This window comes from Salvelinus alpinus, chromosome 25 (genome assembly GCF_045679555.1).
Source record: "Salvelinus alpinus chromosome 25, SLU_Salpinus.1, whole genome shotgun sequence".
In the NCBI taxonomy this organism is placed as follows: Eukaryota; Metazoa; Chordata; class Actinopteri; order Salmoniformes; family Salmonidae; genus Salvelinus; species Salvelinus alpinus.
Genome location: NC_092110.1, coordinates 17,792,799 through 17,811,330, shown reverse-complemented (window position 1 = coordinate 17,811,330; position 18,532 = coordinate 17,792,799). Strand labels below are relative to the sequence as shown.

At 40.0% G+C, this 18,532-nt stretch overlaps 1 protein-coding gene across 1 annotated transcript; it reads left to right on the top strand.

Moving 5' to 3' along the window:
- The first annotated feature begins 15,043 nt into the window (after positions 1 to 15,043).
- LOC139553518 (homeobox protein SIX6) lies at positions 15,044 to 17,675 on the top strand. Its single transcript, XM_071365934.1, has 2 exons — positions 15,044 to 15,842; positions 16,882 to 17,675. The coding sequence occupies exons 1-2, from the start codon at positions 15,271 to 15,273 to the stop codon at positions 17,045 to 17,047; spliced, it is 738 nt and encodes a 245-aa protein (XP_071222035.1). The 5' UTR covers positions 15,044 to 15,270; the 3' UTR covers positions 17,048 to 17,675.
- Positions 17,676 to 18,532: the final 857 nt, after the last annotated feature.

Sequence of the window (18,532 nt, the reverse complement as noted above, 5' to 3'; positions counted from 1 at the left end):
AGTCATGGCATCAAGCAGGAGACCTGCTCTGCGACACAGGGTGACTCAAGTAGTCACGCGGACACACACACACACACACACACACACACACACACACACACACACACACACACACACACACACACACACACACACACACACACACACACACACACACACACACACACAAACACACACACACAGACCTGTCAGCAAAGCCCTGTCAAACTCATCACCACATCAACCCCCTGGTAGTAGTACAGCAGGGTTTGCACAGACAATGATGGGGCATCGCGACAGCTCTGTCTTCCCCTGCCTTCCCTCTACCTAGCAGAGCCCCTCAGCCTAATGAGCTCTGTCAGAATGGCATTTGACATAAGCCATCAATAAAGCACGGTTGACAGACATTAAGAATGTGGACATTCAGGAGATTCCTGGTCTCCTGAAGAGGAAAAACACACAACAGCAATGCTGACCTTGTAATCTGTCTGTAATCTGAACACGAGGCCCTCTCTGGATGTTCTGATCTATGGCACAGCTGACGGTTATCCATGTTACATCACTCAGATTGAAATCTGACTTCTGTGCTGCCACACATATTACACAAATGTGCATCCTTTATGCATTCTCAGAAACGTTATGCCTATGCAATGCATACTTTGGCGATTGCAAGCTAAAACACTGCCTTCTATTGGTTATCACACTGGGAATGCTTTTGTTGCGCAGTGCTGCAACATTCTGCTATATGTTTTGTTGTAGTTTGAAAAAGTACAGTACCAGAGGAAGTGTATACACTACCGATCAAAAGTTTTAGAATACCTACTCATTCAAGGGTTTTCCTTTATTTGTACTATTTTCTAAATTGTAGAATATTAGTGAAGACATCAAAACTATGAAATAACACATATGGAATCATGTAGTAACCAAAAAAGTGTTAACAATATTTTATATTGAGAAACACACACAGTGGGAAACACACATGCGGAGATCATCCATTCACCCACACCGCATCTCACACAGACATGGCGGTTGTAACAAAAAATCTCCAATTTGGGGACAAATTTCCACTGGTCTAATGTCCAGTGCTCGTGTTTCTTGGTCAAAGCAAGTCTCTCCTTCTTATTGGTGTCCTTTAGTAGTGTTTTCTTTGCAGCAATTCGACCATAAAGGTCTGATTCACACAGTCTCCTCTGAACAGGAAATGTTGATGTGTCTGTTACTTTAACTCTGCGAAGCATTTATTTGGGCTGCAATTTCTGAGGCTGCTAACTCTAATGAACGTATCCTCTGCAGCAGAGGTAACTCTGGGTCCTCCATTCCTGTGGCGGTCCTCATGAGAGCCAGTTTCATCATAGCGCTTGATGGTTTTTGTGACTGCACTTGAAGAAACTTGAAAAGTTCTTGACATTTTCCGTATTGACTGACCTTCATGTCTTAAAGTAAGGATGGACTGTCGTTTCCCTTTGCTTATTTGAGCTGTTCTTGCCATAATATGGACTTGGTCTTTCACCAAATAGGGCTACCCTCTGTATACCCCCTACCTTGTCACAACACAATTGATTAGCTCAAACGCATTAAGAAGGAAAGAAATTCCACAAATTAACTTTTAACAAGGCACACCTGTAATTTAAATGCATTCCAAGTGACTAACTCATGAAGCTGGTTGAGAGAATGCCAAGAGTGTGCAAAGCTGTCATCAAGGCAAAGGGTGGCTATTTGAAGAATCTCAAATATAAAATATATTTTGATTTGTTTAAAAAAAAATTGGTTACTACATGATTTCATATGTGTTATTTCATAGTTTTGATGTCTTCACTATTATTCTACAATGTAGAAAATAGTAAAAATAAAGAAAAACCCTTGATTGAGTAGGTGATCTAAAACTTTTGACCGGTAGTGTATTTCAGGGACTTTTCCCTGTAATACGAGAATAGTGGTGGTCAGGAATGTTCAACATGTTCCAGACAGCTATTCCAAAACATGATCATCATGCTTTACTGTTAAGTAACATATTGGTGTCTGTAAGCTGCTCGCAGTGATATATGTAGCACTGCTTAAGTTCCCTGGTGATGTTGCCCCTGCACTTTCTACGCAAAGCCCAAATACCCATTCCCACTACAGAAGGTAATGGTGGGTGCCTGGTTGTATTACGGCTGATTCTATTGAAGGGCTTACTTCTAAATAGGAAACAGAACAGCGCTATTTTTAAGGAGACTAATCTAAGGGAGCCTCATCATGGAAGTGGTGATGACGGAGTCTCCAGACCGAAGTGTAGCCTAACGATGAGTGTACTGTACTGTAACTCTGAGATCAGGATGAAGTCACTGTGCTACCAGGGACTTGTTATGAATCACCCAGCAGAGCTAATGGACAGACTTCAGGCTCTGTGCAGCTTTGTCCCATTGTCAGTCAGAGCAAGAAGGAAACATGCCGGAATTAATACCCTATTTGGAAGGGCTGGAGGCGTTTCAATCTTATGGTATCACTCCTCAATACTGATGAACTGGCCAGTGAATACACAGATTTTACTGCATTATCGTCCCTCTTCACACAGTTACACTACACAGACAGCACCATGTATCAAAATACACTAGCTAGTACCCCCGGTTTGGGTGTCTAGAGGTCGTTATTGCCTAAAAGCTAAGATCTGCAGAAAATAAAAGAGCAAAGGCTGTGAGAGAGAGAGAACACTGCAGCACCGTGACCTGTGCCCTGACTCGCGCATCATTTGGGTCCCTGGCCCCCTCACCATGATGAGTTTTGACTCCTGTCACCATTGGGTGACATCAAGACCCTTTGACATGTACAGGACAGGAGAGACACTCCCTCTGTCACAAAGGTTCTGCAGGTGACCATCTGTCCTCTGGCTCAGAGGATGAATCTGAACATTCAGTAAAGGTGAAAAACATTGTGCAAAAGCGAAACTCGATCTGATAATTCTACCCATGTCATCACAATGTTCAGTGTACAAAACATTAAGAACAACTGGTTTTTCCATGACATAGACTGACCAGATGAAAGCTATGATCCTTTATTGATTTCTCTTGTTAAATCCACTTCAATCAGTGTCAGTGCCAACTTGACACAACTGTGGGAAGCATTGCAGTCAACATGTGCCAGCATTCTTGTGGAACGCTTTTGACACCCTATAGAGTCCATGCTGCAACTAATTGAGGCTGTTCTGAGTGCAAGGGGGGGGGGGGGGGGGGGTTGTACATTCAGTGTATGTTAGCAACCTGAAATGCTATGATGTTAAGATTTTGGGGATATTCTTCAAAAGTATTCAACATTTTTGCATGGAAAACAAAACTTTGTGTTTCTGTTTTAAAGTGTAATTAAGGGTAAAGTGTACACTGAAAATCTGGTATTTTGGAACAATAGATTCATCAGAAAAAATGATTGCTGTTGATACTTCCTTGCTGAACAGCCAGGTTGCTAGCCTCCGACTGTGTTTTAGACATCTGTCAAAGATAGTTGTCATAAGGGATACCACTGTAGCTATGTGTTCTCCTATACCTCCCATTAACTAAACTTAACAAGGTAAAGTACTGTAACACTATACAATAAATATTCTGCTTAACCATTACAGATATTTTCTTCTGATTTATATTTTCAGGATTAATTTTTCGATTAATATATCAGTCATATTTCAAGGATTTCTGTGTAAAGTAATTCCGGCTTGTACTGTATACCCAGTTCATCTACAACTTATTACACCATGGTTATGCATATTCATCATAATTCCAGAGTAAGTGGTTGAATGTGAGCATGTCCACAAGAAGGAAGTGAGAAGGCTTGTGGCAGGCATACTTATCTAAAAAACATACAGTACCAGTCAAAAGTCTGGATATACCTACTCATTCAAAGGTTTTTCTTTATTTTTACTATTTTCTACATTGTAGAATAATAGTGAAGACATCAAAACTATGAAAGAACACATATGGAATCATGCAGTAACCACTCTGTGAGACGCAGAGTAGGTGAACGGATGATCTCCGTGTGTGGTTACCACCGTGAAGCATGGAGGAAGAGGTGTGATGGTGTGGGAGTGCTTTGCTGGTGACACTGTCAGTGATTTATTTAGAATTCAAGGCACACTTAACCGGCATTGCTACCACAGCATTCTGCCGCAATACGCCGTCCCATCTGGTTTGCGCTTAGTGGGACTATCATTTATTTTTCAACAGGACAATGACCCAACACACACCTCCAGGCTGTGTAAGCGCTATTTGACCAAGAAGGAGAGTGATGGAGTGCTGCATCAGATGACCTGGCCTCCACAATCACCCGACCTCTACCCAATTGAGATGGTTTGGGATGAGTTGGACCGCAGAGTGAAGGAAAAGCTTTCAACAAGTGCTCAGCATATGTGGGAACTCACTCAAGAATGTTGGAAAAGCATTCCAGGTGAAGCTGGTTGAGAGAATGCCAAGAGTGTGCAAAGCTGTCATTAACTTCTCTGCGCTACGGATCCCTTTTACGGGATCATTTTCCTAAACAACCGCTGAATTGCAGGGCGCAAAATATTACTAAAAATATTTATAATCATGCAATCACAAGTGAAATATACCAAAACACAGCTTAGCTTGTTGTTAATCCACCTATCGTGTCAGATTTTGAAAATATGCTTCACAGTGAAAGAAATCCAAGCCTTTGTGAGTGCATCAATCAATGCTAGAACAGCTAGCCTCAAATTAGCATGGTCACGACAGTCAGAAAAACAATACAATTAATCGCTTACCTTTGATAATCTTCAGATGTTTGCACTCACGAGACTCCCAGTTACACAATACATTTTATTTTTGTTCGATAAATATTACTTTTATAACAAAAAAACGCCATTTGGGTTGCGCGTTATGTTCAGAAAACTACAGCCTCGTTCCGGTCCTAAAAGGCAGAAGAAAATTCCCAAACGTATCAGATTCAAAAATATTACTACAAATATTTATAATCATGCAATCACAAGTGAAATATACCAATACACAGCTTAGCTTGTTGTTAATCCACCTATCGTGTCAGATTTTGAAAATATGCTTTGCAGCGAAAGCAATCCAAGCTTTTGTGAGTGTATCAATCATTGCTAGAACAGTTAGCCTTATATTAGCTTGGTTAGCTTGGTCACGAAAGTCAGAAAAGCAATAAAATGAATCGCTTACCTTTGATAATCTTCAGATGTTTGCACTCACGAGACTCCCAGTTACACAACAAATGTTATTTTTGTTCGATAAATATTACTTTTATAACAAAAAAACGCCATTTGGGTTGCGCGTTATGTTCAGAAAACCAAAGCCTCGTTCCGTTCAACGAAAATTCCAAAAAGTATCCGTAATGGTCCTAGAAACATGTCAAATGTTTTTTATAATCAATCCTCAGGTTGTTTTTAACAAACATAATCGATAATATTTCAACCGGACCGTAACCTATTCAATAAGAGAGAAAAAGAAAATGGAGAGCTACCCTCTCGCGCGCAGGAACTAATCAGAGGACACCTGACTAGTTTTGAAAAATCTCGCTAATTTTTCAAAATAAAAGCCTGAAACTATGTCTAAAGCCTGGTCACAGCCTGAGGCAGCCATTGGAAAAGGAATCTGGTTGATACCCCTTTAAATGGAAGAAAGACGGTCCAGGAAACACAGATAAAAAAATTTTTTAAATAACTTCCGGGTTAGATTTTCTCAGGTTTTCGCCTGCAGAATCAGTTTTGTTATACTCACAGACAATATTTTGACAGTTTTGGAAACTTGGGAGTGTTTTCTACCCTAATCTGTAAATTATATGCATATTCTACGATCTGGACCTGAGAAATAGTCCGTTTACCTTGGGAACGTTATTTAAAATAAAATAAAAAATCTGACCCCTAGCGTCAAGAGGTTTTAAAGCAAGGGTGGCTACTTTGAATAATCTCAAATATAAAATACATTGATTTGTTTAACACGTTTTTGGTTACTAAATGATTCCATATGTGTTATTTCATAGTTTTGATTTCTTCACTATTATTCTATTATTGTAGAAAATAGTAAAAATACAGAAAAACCCTTGAATGAGTAGGTGTATCCAAACTTTTGACTGGTACTGTATATAAAAAAATGTGAGCACACGAGACACCTGTCTTATTCGCGCCCATCTCAGCGGAGGCTGCCAGGATGGCATAGTCCAAGAAGAAGCCAGCAGCATACCACCCTGCATCCCGCTGCTGGCTGCCTCTCACGCTAAGCAGGGTTGGTCCTGGTCGTCCCCTGGGTGGGAGACCAGATGCTGCTGTAAGTGGTGTTGGAGGGCCAGTAGGAGGCACTCCAGGGCAGTGATTGGGGACATTGCCCTGTGTAGGGTGCTACTTTTCGGATGGGATGTTAAACGGGTGTCCTGACTCTCAGTGGGCACTAAAGATCCCATGGCACTTATTGTAAGAGTAGGGATGTTAACCCCGGTGTCCTGGCTAAATTACCAATTTGGCCCCCATACCATCATGGCCACCTAATCATCCCCAGCTTCCAGTTGGCTCATTCACCCCCCTCCTCTCCCCTGTAACTATTCCCCAGGTCATTGCTGTAAATGAGAATGTGTTCTCAGTCAATTTACCTGGTAAAATAAGGGTTTAAAAAAAAGAGGGTAGTGTGGCTAAGCTGCACAATGCATGTCTCTCTCCAGAATGCGCTCTCTCCCGCCAATTTGTGCACATTCATTGTTTCATAACTTAATTTGTTTGATTGTTAGTGTCTATCAATTCCCAATTAAATATATCAGCATTAGTACATTTACCGTTAATTAATTTATAATCTACTATATTTGTTTGGCTATGGTCATTTCTGTTAATGCATTCAATATATTATTATTCCAGTCGTTTACCGTTCTCATTGTCGGAGTGGACACGTCTTTTGCAGAGCGCACAACCTATGCTACACAGTTTTGGTATATTTCATTCCATTTATGAGTTTTGTCAATTTAGTCATTGTCTTTTGTTTGGAGCGCTACTTTCAATGTTGAGTAATGATGCGCACCTGATTATGCATAGAAATAGGCCTATAGGCTACCTGGCCTGCGAGCAAATGTAGGCATATAAATATAGTATAGTATTTCTGATTGGCTTAACACACCACCACTGATGACCTGTGGAGCTTCTCAAAGTAATGTTTTCCTCACCTCAAACTGCAAGCAAAGTCTGTTTTTTACATCCATTGAGAATGACAATAGTTCCTCAATGTAGACTATTTGAAAAATATTTCCAGCTCTCTCCCTTTCGATAACCACTCAGCTCAAAGGGAAAAAATGCCATGCTCTGATCCAGTGGAAACGTCATGAAATAGACCTACCTGATTACTTCTTATCCCTTGCGCAAATAGCCTACAGCTGTGTCTGTCCCGAGTTCAGTGCCGCGGGAAATTATGAGGGCCTAGAATATTTTATATAATGTTGCAAGCTTTGGCCCGGACTGTAGTTAAGTTAATTGTTTCAAGTTATGCAGACAGGCCATGCGTAGCCAATGTGAATGATAGAATATTTATTTTCATCAGGATATTTTCTACCTGCAGGCTGCAATGTTTTTATATTTTGGCTTTACATACTATTTTTTACATAGGCTAGTTGGCAATGGCAATATGAGTTCGTTTTTAGGTTTGTATCATTTTCATTTAGATTTGAATAAGATTTTTGATTAACGACATGATAATGATTTTTTAAAGATATGAAGATGTTATTATAAATGAAATGAAATAGTTACACGAAAATGTTCATATGAAAACCATAGCTGGCAGGCAGATTGGTAGAAATTGTAAGATAAATTGGCATTCCACATGAGAACGGTTGCCGACTCCTCGTGTAGTTATTACTGGAAACTTCTGGAGAGTAACGGCAGAATCTGCAAAAGCCAGCGGGAGTAGGAGGAGTAATGTCGGGTCTTTTTTTCAGGTTAGTTTAAAAAAAATTCTGGTTATCTTGATCTCTGGCTCCCTCTATTTCATCAAACGGTGCGCTTAAAGCATCAGACAATCTCAATACATATATAGTTGATTTTTATTCAAACAGGGTTTGTCTCTATATGAAAAAAATACACGTTTTAAAATGTCGACCAATCCATTGTTGAAAGAACAAATGACTTTCGGTTGACCCCGCAAAATAATTGTAGGGGACAGTCCTGATCATCTATCCATTTAACCTCTTTAGAAACTTTAGAAAAAAGGCATTAACATGGATTGGACACAGTTACTGCATGCGCTCTACCATGTGCTGTCAATGTGGTTAAAAAAGAACACCAGGTAGATTCCATGAAATTGCTAATTGCTTTCTGTTGTGTCCAGATACTATGTAGATTAAGACAGCGCTCTGCTCGGGCGTGTTGGTTGGCATTAAGCCAAATCTAGTTTTCTCATTTACTATTTGTCTTGAGAGGGAGATTCTATCGAGCGTTTGATAAGACCTCTCTCCCCTCAGCCTCACAGCATCTGTATTCCATTAAATTGTATTAAGATTCTATTTCAGAGCACAGATTGTGGAACAGCATATGATGTCAGAGCACAGATTGTGGAACAGCATATGATGTCAGAGCACAGATTGTGGAACAGCATATGATGTCAGAGCACAGATTGTGGAACAGCATATGATGTCAGAGCACAGATTGTGGAACAGCATATGAAGTACAAGGTGGATGTTCATGCAATGACAAATCTGTCAGTAAATCTGCTTTGCCTGATATAAAATTACACTGACTTTTGCACTCATTCCCTGAGTCTATAAATACATGTAATTACGCAATAGTAAATGAATAAAATGCACATGCCTTAGCATGTTACAACACCTGTAGTATACTGTACGTAATGGTTCTCTTCTCACCAGTAACATATTCGAGACTAATCCCAATTTAACTTAATTTAACATACACATACAGTATTGTAAAAGAGTATTGTAAAACGTCATAAAGGTAACATTTGTTCTGTTTTATCATGTGCTGATTACACCCGTATTGTGATGCCTATATGCTTTGTGTCTGTTGAGACAGTGTTGTGTGCAGTATCTGTGTCAGGCAGCAGACCATGTGGGTACATCCCCACGCTGGCGGGTGGCTGCACTAGCCACGGCCCTCCTCTATCCTTGTCAGCAGGGCTCTCTGACTGAGAGTCGGTGGATTATGCACACTGCAGGCCAATGGGTCACTGGATAAGAAGTCTTCTCTGTTACCGCAAATCCACAGATTAAACGCAGCGTAGAGAGCTAGTGCTACCCCGAAGGGAAATGGGACTGAAAACATCGCTCTGCGAGGTCTCCAGCTTTGGCTTAACCCTTCTGTCTGTGTAGTGATGAGACAATGTATGGATGGAATGGCTTATTTTAAAGTCCTCTGTCGCGGAGTTAAATACATCCAGGGCATCAGAGGGTTATGGCCAGTGTTGTTTTTCATGATATCTTAATTTGAAAGTTAATCCTGTGGCAGCTGAGTAGTATGAGACTAGAGGGAAACAGTCGGTCATGCAGAATGAACTGAACACAATACTACTGAGACAAATCATTCTGTGAACAATAATTAGACAGTAGTATTTGATGGCTTCCTCAGTGTTTGGCAAGCCAGTGTGACTAACTCCATGCCCTAGGCAGCTCCAGGAAAACAGAGCATGGATATGTGCTCCCCTGTATGCCTGCCAGGGAGATATATGTTGATGTTGTTAGGCTGCTTTAGAATACAGGGCTTACAGGGTTCCGATCTTTAGAGACCGGTCGAAAGGTAGCATGGCGTGGTCGCATCAGCGTTATACAGTGCCTTCAGAAAGTATTTATACTCCTTTAATTATTCCACATTTTGTTGTGTTACAGCCTGAATTCAAAATGGATTTAACAATTTTTTATACACACAATACTTCATAATGACCAAGTAAAAACATGTTTTTAGAAATGTTAGAATTCTTTTTGAAAATGAAATGCAGAAATATCTCATTTACATAAGTATTCACTCCCCTGAGTCAATACTTTGTGGAAACACCTTTGGCAGTGATTACAGCTGTGAGTTTTTCTGCGTAAGTCTCTAAGCGCTTTCCACACCTGCCTTGTGCAACATTTGCCCACTTATTCATTTCAAAATTCTTCAAGCTCTGTCAAATTGGTTGTTGATCATTTCCAGACAACTATTTTCAGGTCTTACCATAGATTTTCAAGTAGATGTAAGTCACAACTGTAACTCGGCCACTCAGGAACATTTACTGTCTTCTTGGTAAGCAACTTCAGTGTAGATTTGGCCTTGCGTTTTAGGTTATTGTCCTGCTGAACGGTGAATTCATCTCCCAGTGTCTGGTGGAACCAGGTTTTCCTCCAGGATTGTGCCTGTTATTAGCTCCATTCTTTTTTATTTTTGTCCTGAAAACCTCCCCAGTCCTTAACGTCTACAAGCATACCCATAACATGATGCAGCCACCACTATGCTTGAAAATGTGGAGAGCGGTACTCAGTAATATGTTTTATTAGATTTACCCAAAACATAACACTTTGTATTCAGGACAAAAATTAAATTTCTTTGCCACATTTTTTACTGTATTACTTTAGTACCTTGTTGCAAACAGGGTGCATGTTTTGGAATATTTTTATTTTGTACAGGCTTCCTTCTTTTCAAACTGTCAATTAGGTTAGTATTGTGGAGTAACTACAATGTTGTTGATCCATCCTCAGTTTTCTCCTATCACAGCCATTAAACTTTGTAACTGTTTTAATGTCACCATTGGCCTCGTGGTGAAATCCCATTGCGTTTTCCTTCCTCTCCTGCAACTGAGTTAGGAAGGACTCTTGTATCTTTGTAGTGACTGGGTGTATTGATACACCATCCAAAGAATAATGAATAACTTCACCATGCTCAAAGGGATACTCAATGTCTGCTTTTTGTGTTTTTACCCATCTACCAATAAATGCCCTTCTTTACAAGGCATTGGAAAACGTCGCTGGTCTTTGTGTTTGAATCGGTGTTTGAAATTCCCTGCTCAAAAGATACTTGTATGTGTGGGGTACAGAGATGATGTAATCATTCAAACATCATGTTAAACACTATTATTGCATACAGACTGAATCCATGCAACTTATTATGTGACTTGTTAAGTACATTTTTACTGCTGAACTTATTTAGGCTTGCCATAACAAAGGGTTTGCATACTGATTGACTCAACACATTTCAGCTTTTCATTTTTAATTAATTAGTAAACATTTCATGAAAACAAATATTCCACTTTGACGTTATGGGGTATTGTTTGTGGTCCAGTATCAACAAATCTCTTTTTAATCCATTTTAAATTCAGGCTGTAACGCAACTAAATGTGGAAGAAGTCAATGTTATTATTCAAATGTTCAAGTGTGTGTGTGTTTAGGTTAGTGTGAGTAAATGTTACTATACAGTGTGCGTGTGTGCTTGTAAGTAAGTGTTTTTATTTTGCATGTGAGTCTGAGGGGGTACTAATAGTGTGGTGTATAGTTAGTAGTGGAAGGGAATGACGAAGGTGGTCAGAATGGGACAGTGGCAGGATGGGTGTTGGTGACAGGGCTCTTGTACCGTCTCGTCTGCTCGACTGATCCGAGGGAATCTGGGTCACTTCCAGCCCGTTCACATGCTACTGTGTGTTCCCATCTCCTTTCCTGTTCCCTCTCCTCTGCCCTGGGCACGCTACGACCCAGCTAACTCCATGCTGATGACTCAAAGAAAATGTACTTGTCTCTTATGGCAAATTGAGAGAAAAATGAACAGGATTAGTCTTTGTGGTTGCCTGCACTATCCCCTCCTCTCTGGTGTCTCAATCTTCTGTTCTGTAATTTATTCTAGTATAAAGACATATCTAGTGGATAGTTATTGTTGAAAGCCTTATCTATCATGGCTTTCATGGCTGTCTATTTTTCTCTTCGTGTCTCTACTCTGCTCTCCATTTGTTGTTGAGAATGAGCACAATGGACAGGTACAGTACTAGTAAATCAAGCCAGCCAATGGAATGGTAGACTACCTCTCCACCTTTCCAAATAGCGCCATAGTCTGTGATGCTGTCCAGTCAAAAAGAAAGAAAGAATGAATCTTGATTGAAAACAAATGTCAAAATATATTTAAAAAAAATAAATAACGTAATGCTGCTCTTAACTTCTAATATATACCAGTAGGCCTATTAGTATTATAAACTATAATATCATCATAGGGTATAGAATTGTTCTCTCTATCTCTGTGTGTGTGTGTGTGTGTGTGTGTGTGTGTGTGTGTGTGTGTGTGTGTGTGTGTGTGTGTGTGTGTGTGTGTGCGTGTGTGCGCGCGCATGCGCGTGCGTGTTTAGCAGAACATTTGAATTACTCTACAAATAGAATGGACGGTGTCCCATCTCACAATTAAAATTTGCCATCTTAAATAACAGAACTTGTTTGGACAATCATGCCCACAATCAGTGCCGAGTTTGGTTGTGGATGGGGCTGTGCGGTCTATGACGAACAAAGCAATAGGCAGAACAGACGTCTTTGTATGAGATCCACTGTCTGTGTTTTGTGTGGTTGAGTTGGTGAATGTCAGTCCGGGGATATCGGTGTAAGGATACTGTCTTTTGGCACAGTTGTATATGCACTTGTAATATGCTCACTGTAGGCCTGCCTACCTTTTAAAACTGTATATTCTACAATGAATAAGTAAGTAATCCATACATGGATTGGCAATGTAGCCTAATTGTTTATTTTTGTGTTAATCATCGACAAATATTAATGATTTCATATTTTGCCCCTGTTAACCAATTAAAGGCCTATTTGAAAATGACAAATGCGTACATTATGCATGATTTGGAAAATGTGGTAGTATGAATACGCTATAAGCTACTTAAAACCATAGACTTAAACACAACCATATACGTAGTAATTATATATATTTTTCTATTAGTTACAGTATTTTGGTTTTAGCTTAGCCTATGTGTGTCTATTTGCCCCTCAAGAAATGTCCGATTTTAATTTCTAAAGACGTGAATGCAGTGTTATCATAGGTCTAGGCTGAGTAAAAGAGTAACAAGCTAATGTTAATTACTATTTTTCCATATGAAATCAAAATGTACTCCTCCATATAGTCTTACTGTAAGCTTGGACATAGACTAAAGGCTTCTGTTATGTTTGCGCGCTGTTCTACTGTCGTGCATAACCAAATTGTTTATTGACAGACCTCCGTTTATGATATCGAACATTTTACCATCTTTTATTGATGCCCTCTTCATAGAAAAAGAAATTGTCCTTGTAAATTTAGGTTAGGATTACAGCATGAAATATTCAAAGGCATCTAAATATTTCAAACCTACACCTTGTCACTCATCTTCACAATGACTTTTCCCGTTTGTCTGTGTCCGTTCTGGAGTTCTTCTCCTTTCTTTACGCTTGTTCTCGGATCGGTGCTAAACCTATAATAATATGCTATGGTTTTATGATTAGACCCCACTAGTAAGAACTTGAATCGTGTTAATCCGTATCCTGCTCTCATATAGACTATGTCCATCTGGTTACTCTGCAACATTACAGTGACAGTATAGACTTACAATCTACTTTTATCACCTTGTTGACAAATGTGCAAATAACCCTTTTCTGTGTTTGATTATTATTAAGCTATTATGATCATATCAAACATTTTGATAAAATATTATTTATTTTGATAAAGTAGGCCTGTTATTTACACTTTATGAAGGCAGTATACAAAGGTTCAGAAAAAAATAGCACATTTTGGAGCTATTTTTGTGATGATGTGGAGAAACTGTGTCGCCGAATAGCCAAGCGCACGTTGCATGAGATGAACAGCTTCTTGCGCAGAAGGCAGGCCGTTTCATAACCCCGCGCCATGAGCCTTCTATAATTCATGCAAAAAGAGCCCTAAGGGATTCAGTTGATCTCTCTATCTCTCTCTGTGTGTGTGTGTGTGTGTGTGTGTGTGTGTGTGTGTGTGTGTGTGTGTGTGTGTGTGTGTGTGTGTGTGTGTGTGTGTGTGTGTGTGTGTGTGTGTGTGTGTGTGTGTGTGTGTGTGTGTGTGTGTGTGTGTGTGTGTGTGTGTGTGAGAGAGAGAGAGAGAGAGAGAGAGAGTCTGAAAATAATATCAGGCTTTTCCGTTAGAATGAACTTTACCACTGTAGCCAGCCATGAAATAATGTGACCCGACACTTCAAACCATCTGCGCTATCTATCCGCCTTCTTATTTACTAAATCAGCCCGTGCACAAAACGGAGTGTATCTGATACTAAACCCGAGTAGCCCAGCAGTGCCACGATAGTTTTATACACAAACGTTCCGTTTTTTTCTGCAGTGTTTAGCAAAAAACATCTCTTTGATGGATTAGGCTATAGGCTAGTGTGCAGTGTGAATTAGAAATAGAAGCAGTGATTTTATCTGAGAAGAAGCAGATGCAATACAGTGTGTCATGGCAGATCAAATGAAGATACATCTGTCAAATATGTCTGATCAAATAAAGATACGCCTGTAATATGTCGATGTAGCCTACATCATCAAAATAACCGAATTTGATGCGAATCACTTCAATTGTTCCAGCATAAAATCCTAGATTCATTCAACATATAGCGTAGTGCCATATTTTGTATTATCAAATGAGTCCCAACAATTCTAGAGCGTGGATGAACGGGATTTTCTGCGTGCGTTAGCCAATACAACCATTCAATATCATGCTATTGTAATCGCAGAACATTCGTTGTCGATATATATTCTTTATTTGAACCTTTTTTTAAACGGTATGATAATCAGCCAATATCTGTCGTGCCTGCTGCGGGGTCGTATTTTCCATTTTCAATGAAAGAAGCAGGCTAAACGTGTGAACGTATTGCGTTTTAATTGACTCGTCGCTTTTCTTCTACACAGCCATGACTTACAAAGGAGGGGATGTAGGAAAACATGGAAGGCAATTAAAGGTTTGAAGACAAAAAGCAAAGGTCAAAATGTTTACATTCTAAAAAGCCGCTGTCGAGCACTGGGAGGTGCTGCATTCTCTTAGCGCTCCTTTCCGCGTGATTGGTAAACTTGACAGTGATTGACGGGCATCCATGGCAACCAATCTGCCAAGTCCAATAGAAAATCAGCAGAGGGGCTGACTGTATTTCCCCCCTTCAAAATACATCTCGGGTCTAGTTTTTATACTCTTGTAATTTCAACATACCAAATTCACCAGCCGAGGGCATAGTTCCTCCGTGTTTTTAACGGTTGATCTGTTAACTTTGGGCTTGCCTTTTTGTCTGGATCCGACGATCAGAGAACGAGAGGGAGAGAAGGGTAGGCGCGAGAGGGGAGCGTGTGAGTCAGAGAGAGACGGAGGTGAAACGAAAAGCCTCCATGTTTCAGCTGCCTATCTTGAATTTTAGCCCCCAGCAGGTTGCGGGGGTTTGCGAGACTCTGGAAGAGAGCGGGGACATTGAGCGCCTCGGTCGCTTCCTCTGGTCTCTGCCGGTTGCCCCAGCTGCCTGCGAGGTCCTCAACAAGAATGAGTCGGTGCTTAGGGCGCGGGCCATCGTGGCCTACCACACCGGGAATTTCCGAGAACTCTACCACATTCTGGAGAACCACAAGTTCACCAAAGAGTCTCACACTAAACTACAGGCCCTGTGGCTCGAGGCGCACTACCAGGAGGCAGAGAAGCTGCGGGGCCGCCCGCTAGGGCCAGTGGACAAATACAGGGTGCGGAAGAAGTTCCCTCTACCCAGAACGATATGGGACGGAGAGCAAAAGACCCACTGCTTCAAGGAGAGAACCCGACATTTGTTACGAGAATGGTACTTGCAGGATCCTTACCCGAACCCGAGCAAAAAGAGGGAGCTCGCGCAGGCTACTGGACTTACTCCCACACAAGTGGGAAACTGGTTCAAAAATCGTAGACAAAGGGATAGAGCGGCGGCTGCGAAAAATAGGTAGGCTACATGCTGCAGTCTGTACCTTTTTGTATTTTTTTATCAATGATGGTGTGAGGTGGCTACAACGTTTATTGTTCAATTCTTAACGAAAAGGACCTTGCGTTGCGACTGCATCTCAGTCAGCCTAAGTACTTGCATTTTTTTCAATAAAAGCAATTATTTGTGCAAATATTGTTCTATCGAATTGTTTGAATGATGTTATTTTTAGTAAACATTGTAATATAGTTGGCTATAATATATAAATAGTATATTTAGATTACATTTGTTCATAAATATTCTCAACGGAAATGACACCATAAACGCTGTAGCCTATTGAAATGAAGCAAACTGTATGACAAACTCCATTGTGTGACTATAGCCCTTGTCATTTTCATTGCAAAACGAACCATAGCATGTCTTAATGCAGTGTTTCCCCAAATTGACCATTAGCCTATGTATTCTTGCCAAAACTAAACTTGAAGCATAGGCCTAGCTATCAAGTGTCTCAATAATTCCGTTCAGATTATCCTTCTTTTTCCACAATCCATTTAGATTCTATTGACAGTTGTCCGTTAAATCTTTGAACATAATTTAACAACAAACATGCAATTGTCTGAAACATTTTGTTATCATGGATGTTGCTTAATTGAATGAAAGACAGAAACACAAGAGCCCTGCGGTATTAGATTATTTGTTCAATCATGTCTGATGCCACTTGTGCTGAACAGCAAATCATGAAGGCAGCACGTGTATTGAACGAATCTAAATGATTTCCTATAAGAAAATATTCAGGCTAGTCTGACTATCTTTGAAATTGTGCTCACTGTGTGGGCTTGGGATTGTTGTGTCTTCATTGTGTTTGTGCATTTACTTGTAGGCTATATAAAAAAAAAAATTATGCATTTGTTTGGCTCCTGGTCTGGCACGTGTGTATCTGATGCTCTCTTCACTACAGCAAAAATGATGTTTCAATTGAGGATTTACTTTGATAGAACCTATTCGTATTGTATTGTGCTTTCTAATTCTAGTATTCCCTCCATGTCTGTCTTTTACCCAGGCTACAACAGCAAGGGATGTCCCAAGGCTCGGTTCGGTCTTTGGCAGATGATGATGGAACCGTCGATCGACTCGGTCCCGCCTCTAGTCCCGAGGCAAGTTTGTCAAGCAAAGCCGCCACCTCGGCTATCTCGATCACTTCCAGCGACAGCGAATGTGACATCTAATGGCGCACGAGGCAGTCCAGAGGAGGGAGAGGATAAATTCACAGGAGATAAATAAAGGAGATCCTAAAAGACAATCTAACAAAAAAACAGTCAGTGCCTGCGTTTGAATTTAAAGAAACTGGTCTTCTTTGATGGCTGCCAACACATGAGTGATCTGACGGAATGCCCTGTCTTAAAGCTATACTTTCTTTTTGTTGTCGTTTTTCCGCTATGGATGGCTGAAGCTAATACAAGCGGACAGAAAATGTAAAGAAAAATCATATTCATATTCACGATCCCTTTTTAGGGAGGACTAATAAACCAATGCCTCAAGATACAACTAAAACTGAAGAAAAAAAACATTTGAGCGCCTAACCTGCTATTTTCTGTGGGTATTTCATGTTGAAAAGACGCTGTAATATTTTTACTTTACTTTTAAAGTTTTATAAATAATGTTTATTTACCTATTTAAATGATTGGCTCTGTTAGAATGTGATATTATTTTGCTTGGTGTTTTTAATATTTACCTTGTGCACAGGTGAACCCGTTGAGCATGTGCGCTTTAGTAAACATGTGTTTCAGTAAAAAAGTTTTTTTTTAAAGAAGTAAAGACAACTTAATAAAATAATTGTTTATCAAAAGAACAAAACATCTGTTTTTTTATTCTCAGATTACAACGATTGAGAATGGTTTTTGCAGTTATTGTATCACTCGATTATTACTTGATATTATTAGGCAATCTAGTAATTTGGCACAATAAATTAGATTATAGTTTGGGGATTTGTGACGATATTTACAATATGATATCTGTGACAGAATATTTAAAGTATCATCCTATGATAGGCCTATAGTGTGATGCAGCGTACTGTATCATTTTGTGCCTCTGCGTTGCCCTGATGAACTGGTCTAGGTTATATATCTGGGTATTTCAGGCATGTTAAGTATTTAACTACTAAAAAGGCATGAGGTGGTGCACAACCCAAAAAAGTTATTAGAGTTGCTGACTAGCGGAGAGCGAACTGTAGTAGGCTATACAAATAAGCAGTCGCACAATAAGCTCCTAGAAATATGTTGGATAAATCAACGTTTCTGCATCACATTGTGTTCTTCAGGGTGTACGTATTTAACTACCACATAAGCTACAGATCTTCAAATGTGGAATCTGAGTGATAAAAAAAAAAAAATGTTTGTAATGCCACACTTTGTGCCCTGACACGTTCTCGACATATAGCCTAATTGACCAACAACATGCTTTGCGTCATGTAATACGGCATGACAGCCAGAGGTCAGAGAAAGGCCGGCTCACAAAACGAGACAGTCTCCCGGAGTAAAAACAAATTGTCCTACACAACAGCATAATATGAAATGCGCTCTGGCTGACGGATGTGCATGGAAATATATACATTTACATTTAAGTCATTTAGCAGACGCTCTTATCCAGAGCTATTGTCCAACATTTGAATCTCAATAATGCTATTGTTGTGTATTTCAAATTATGATTTTGTA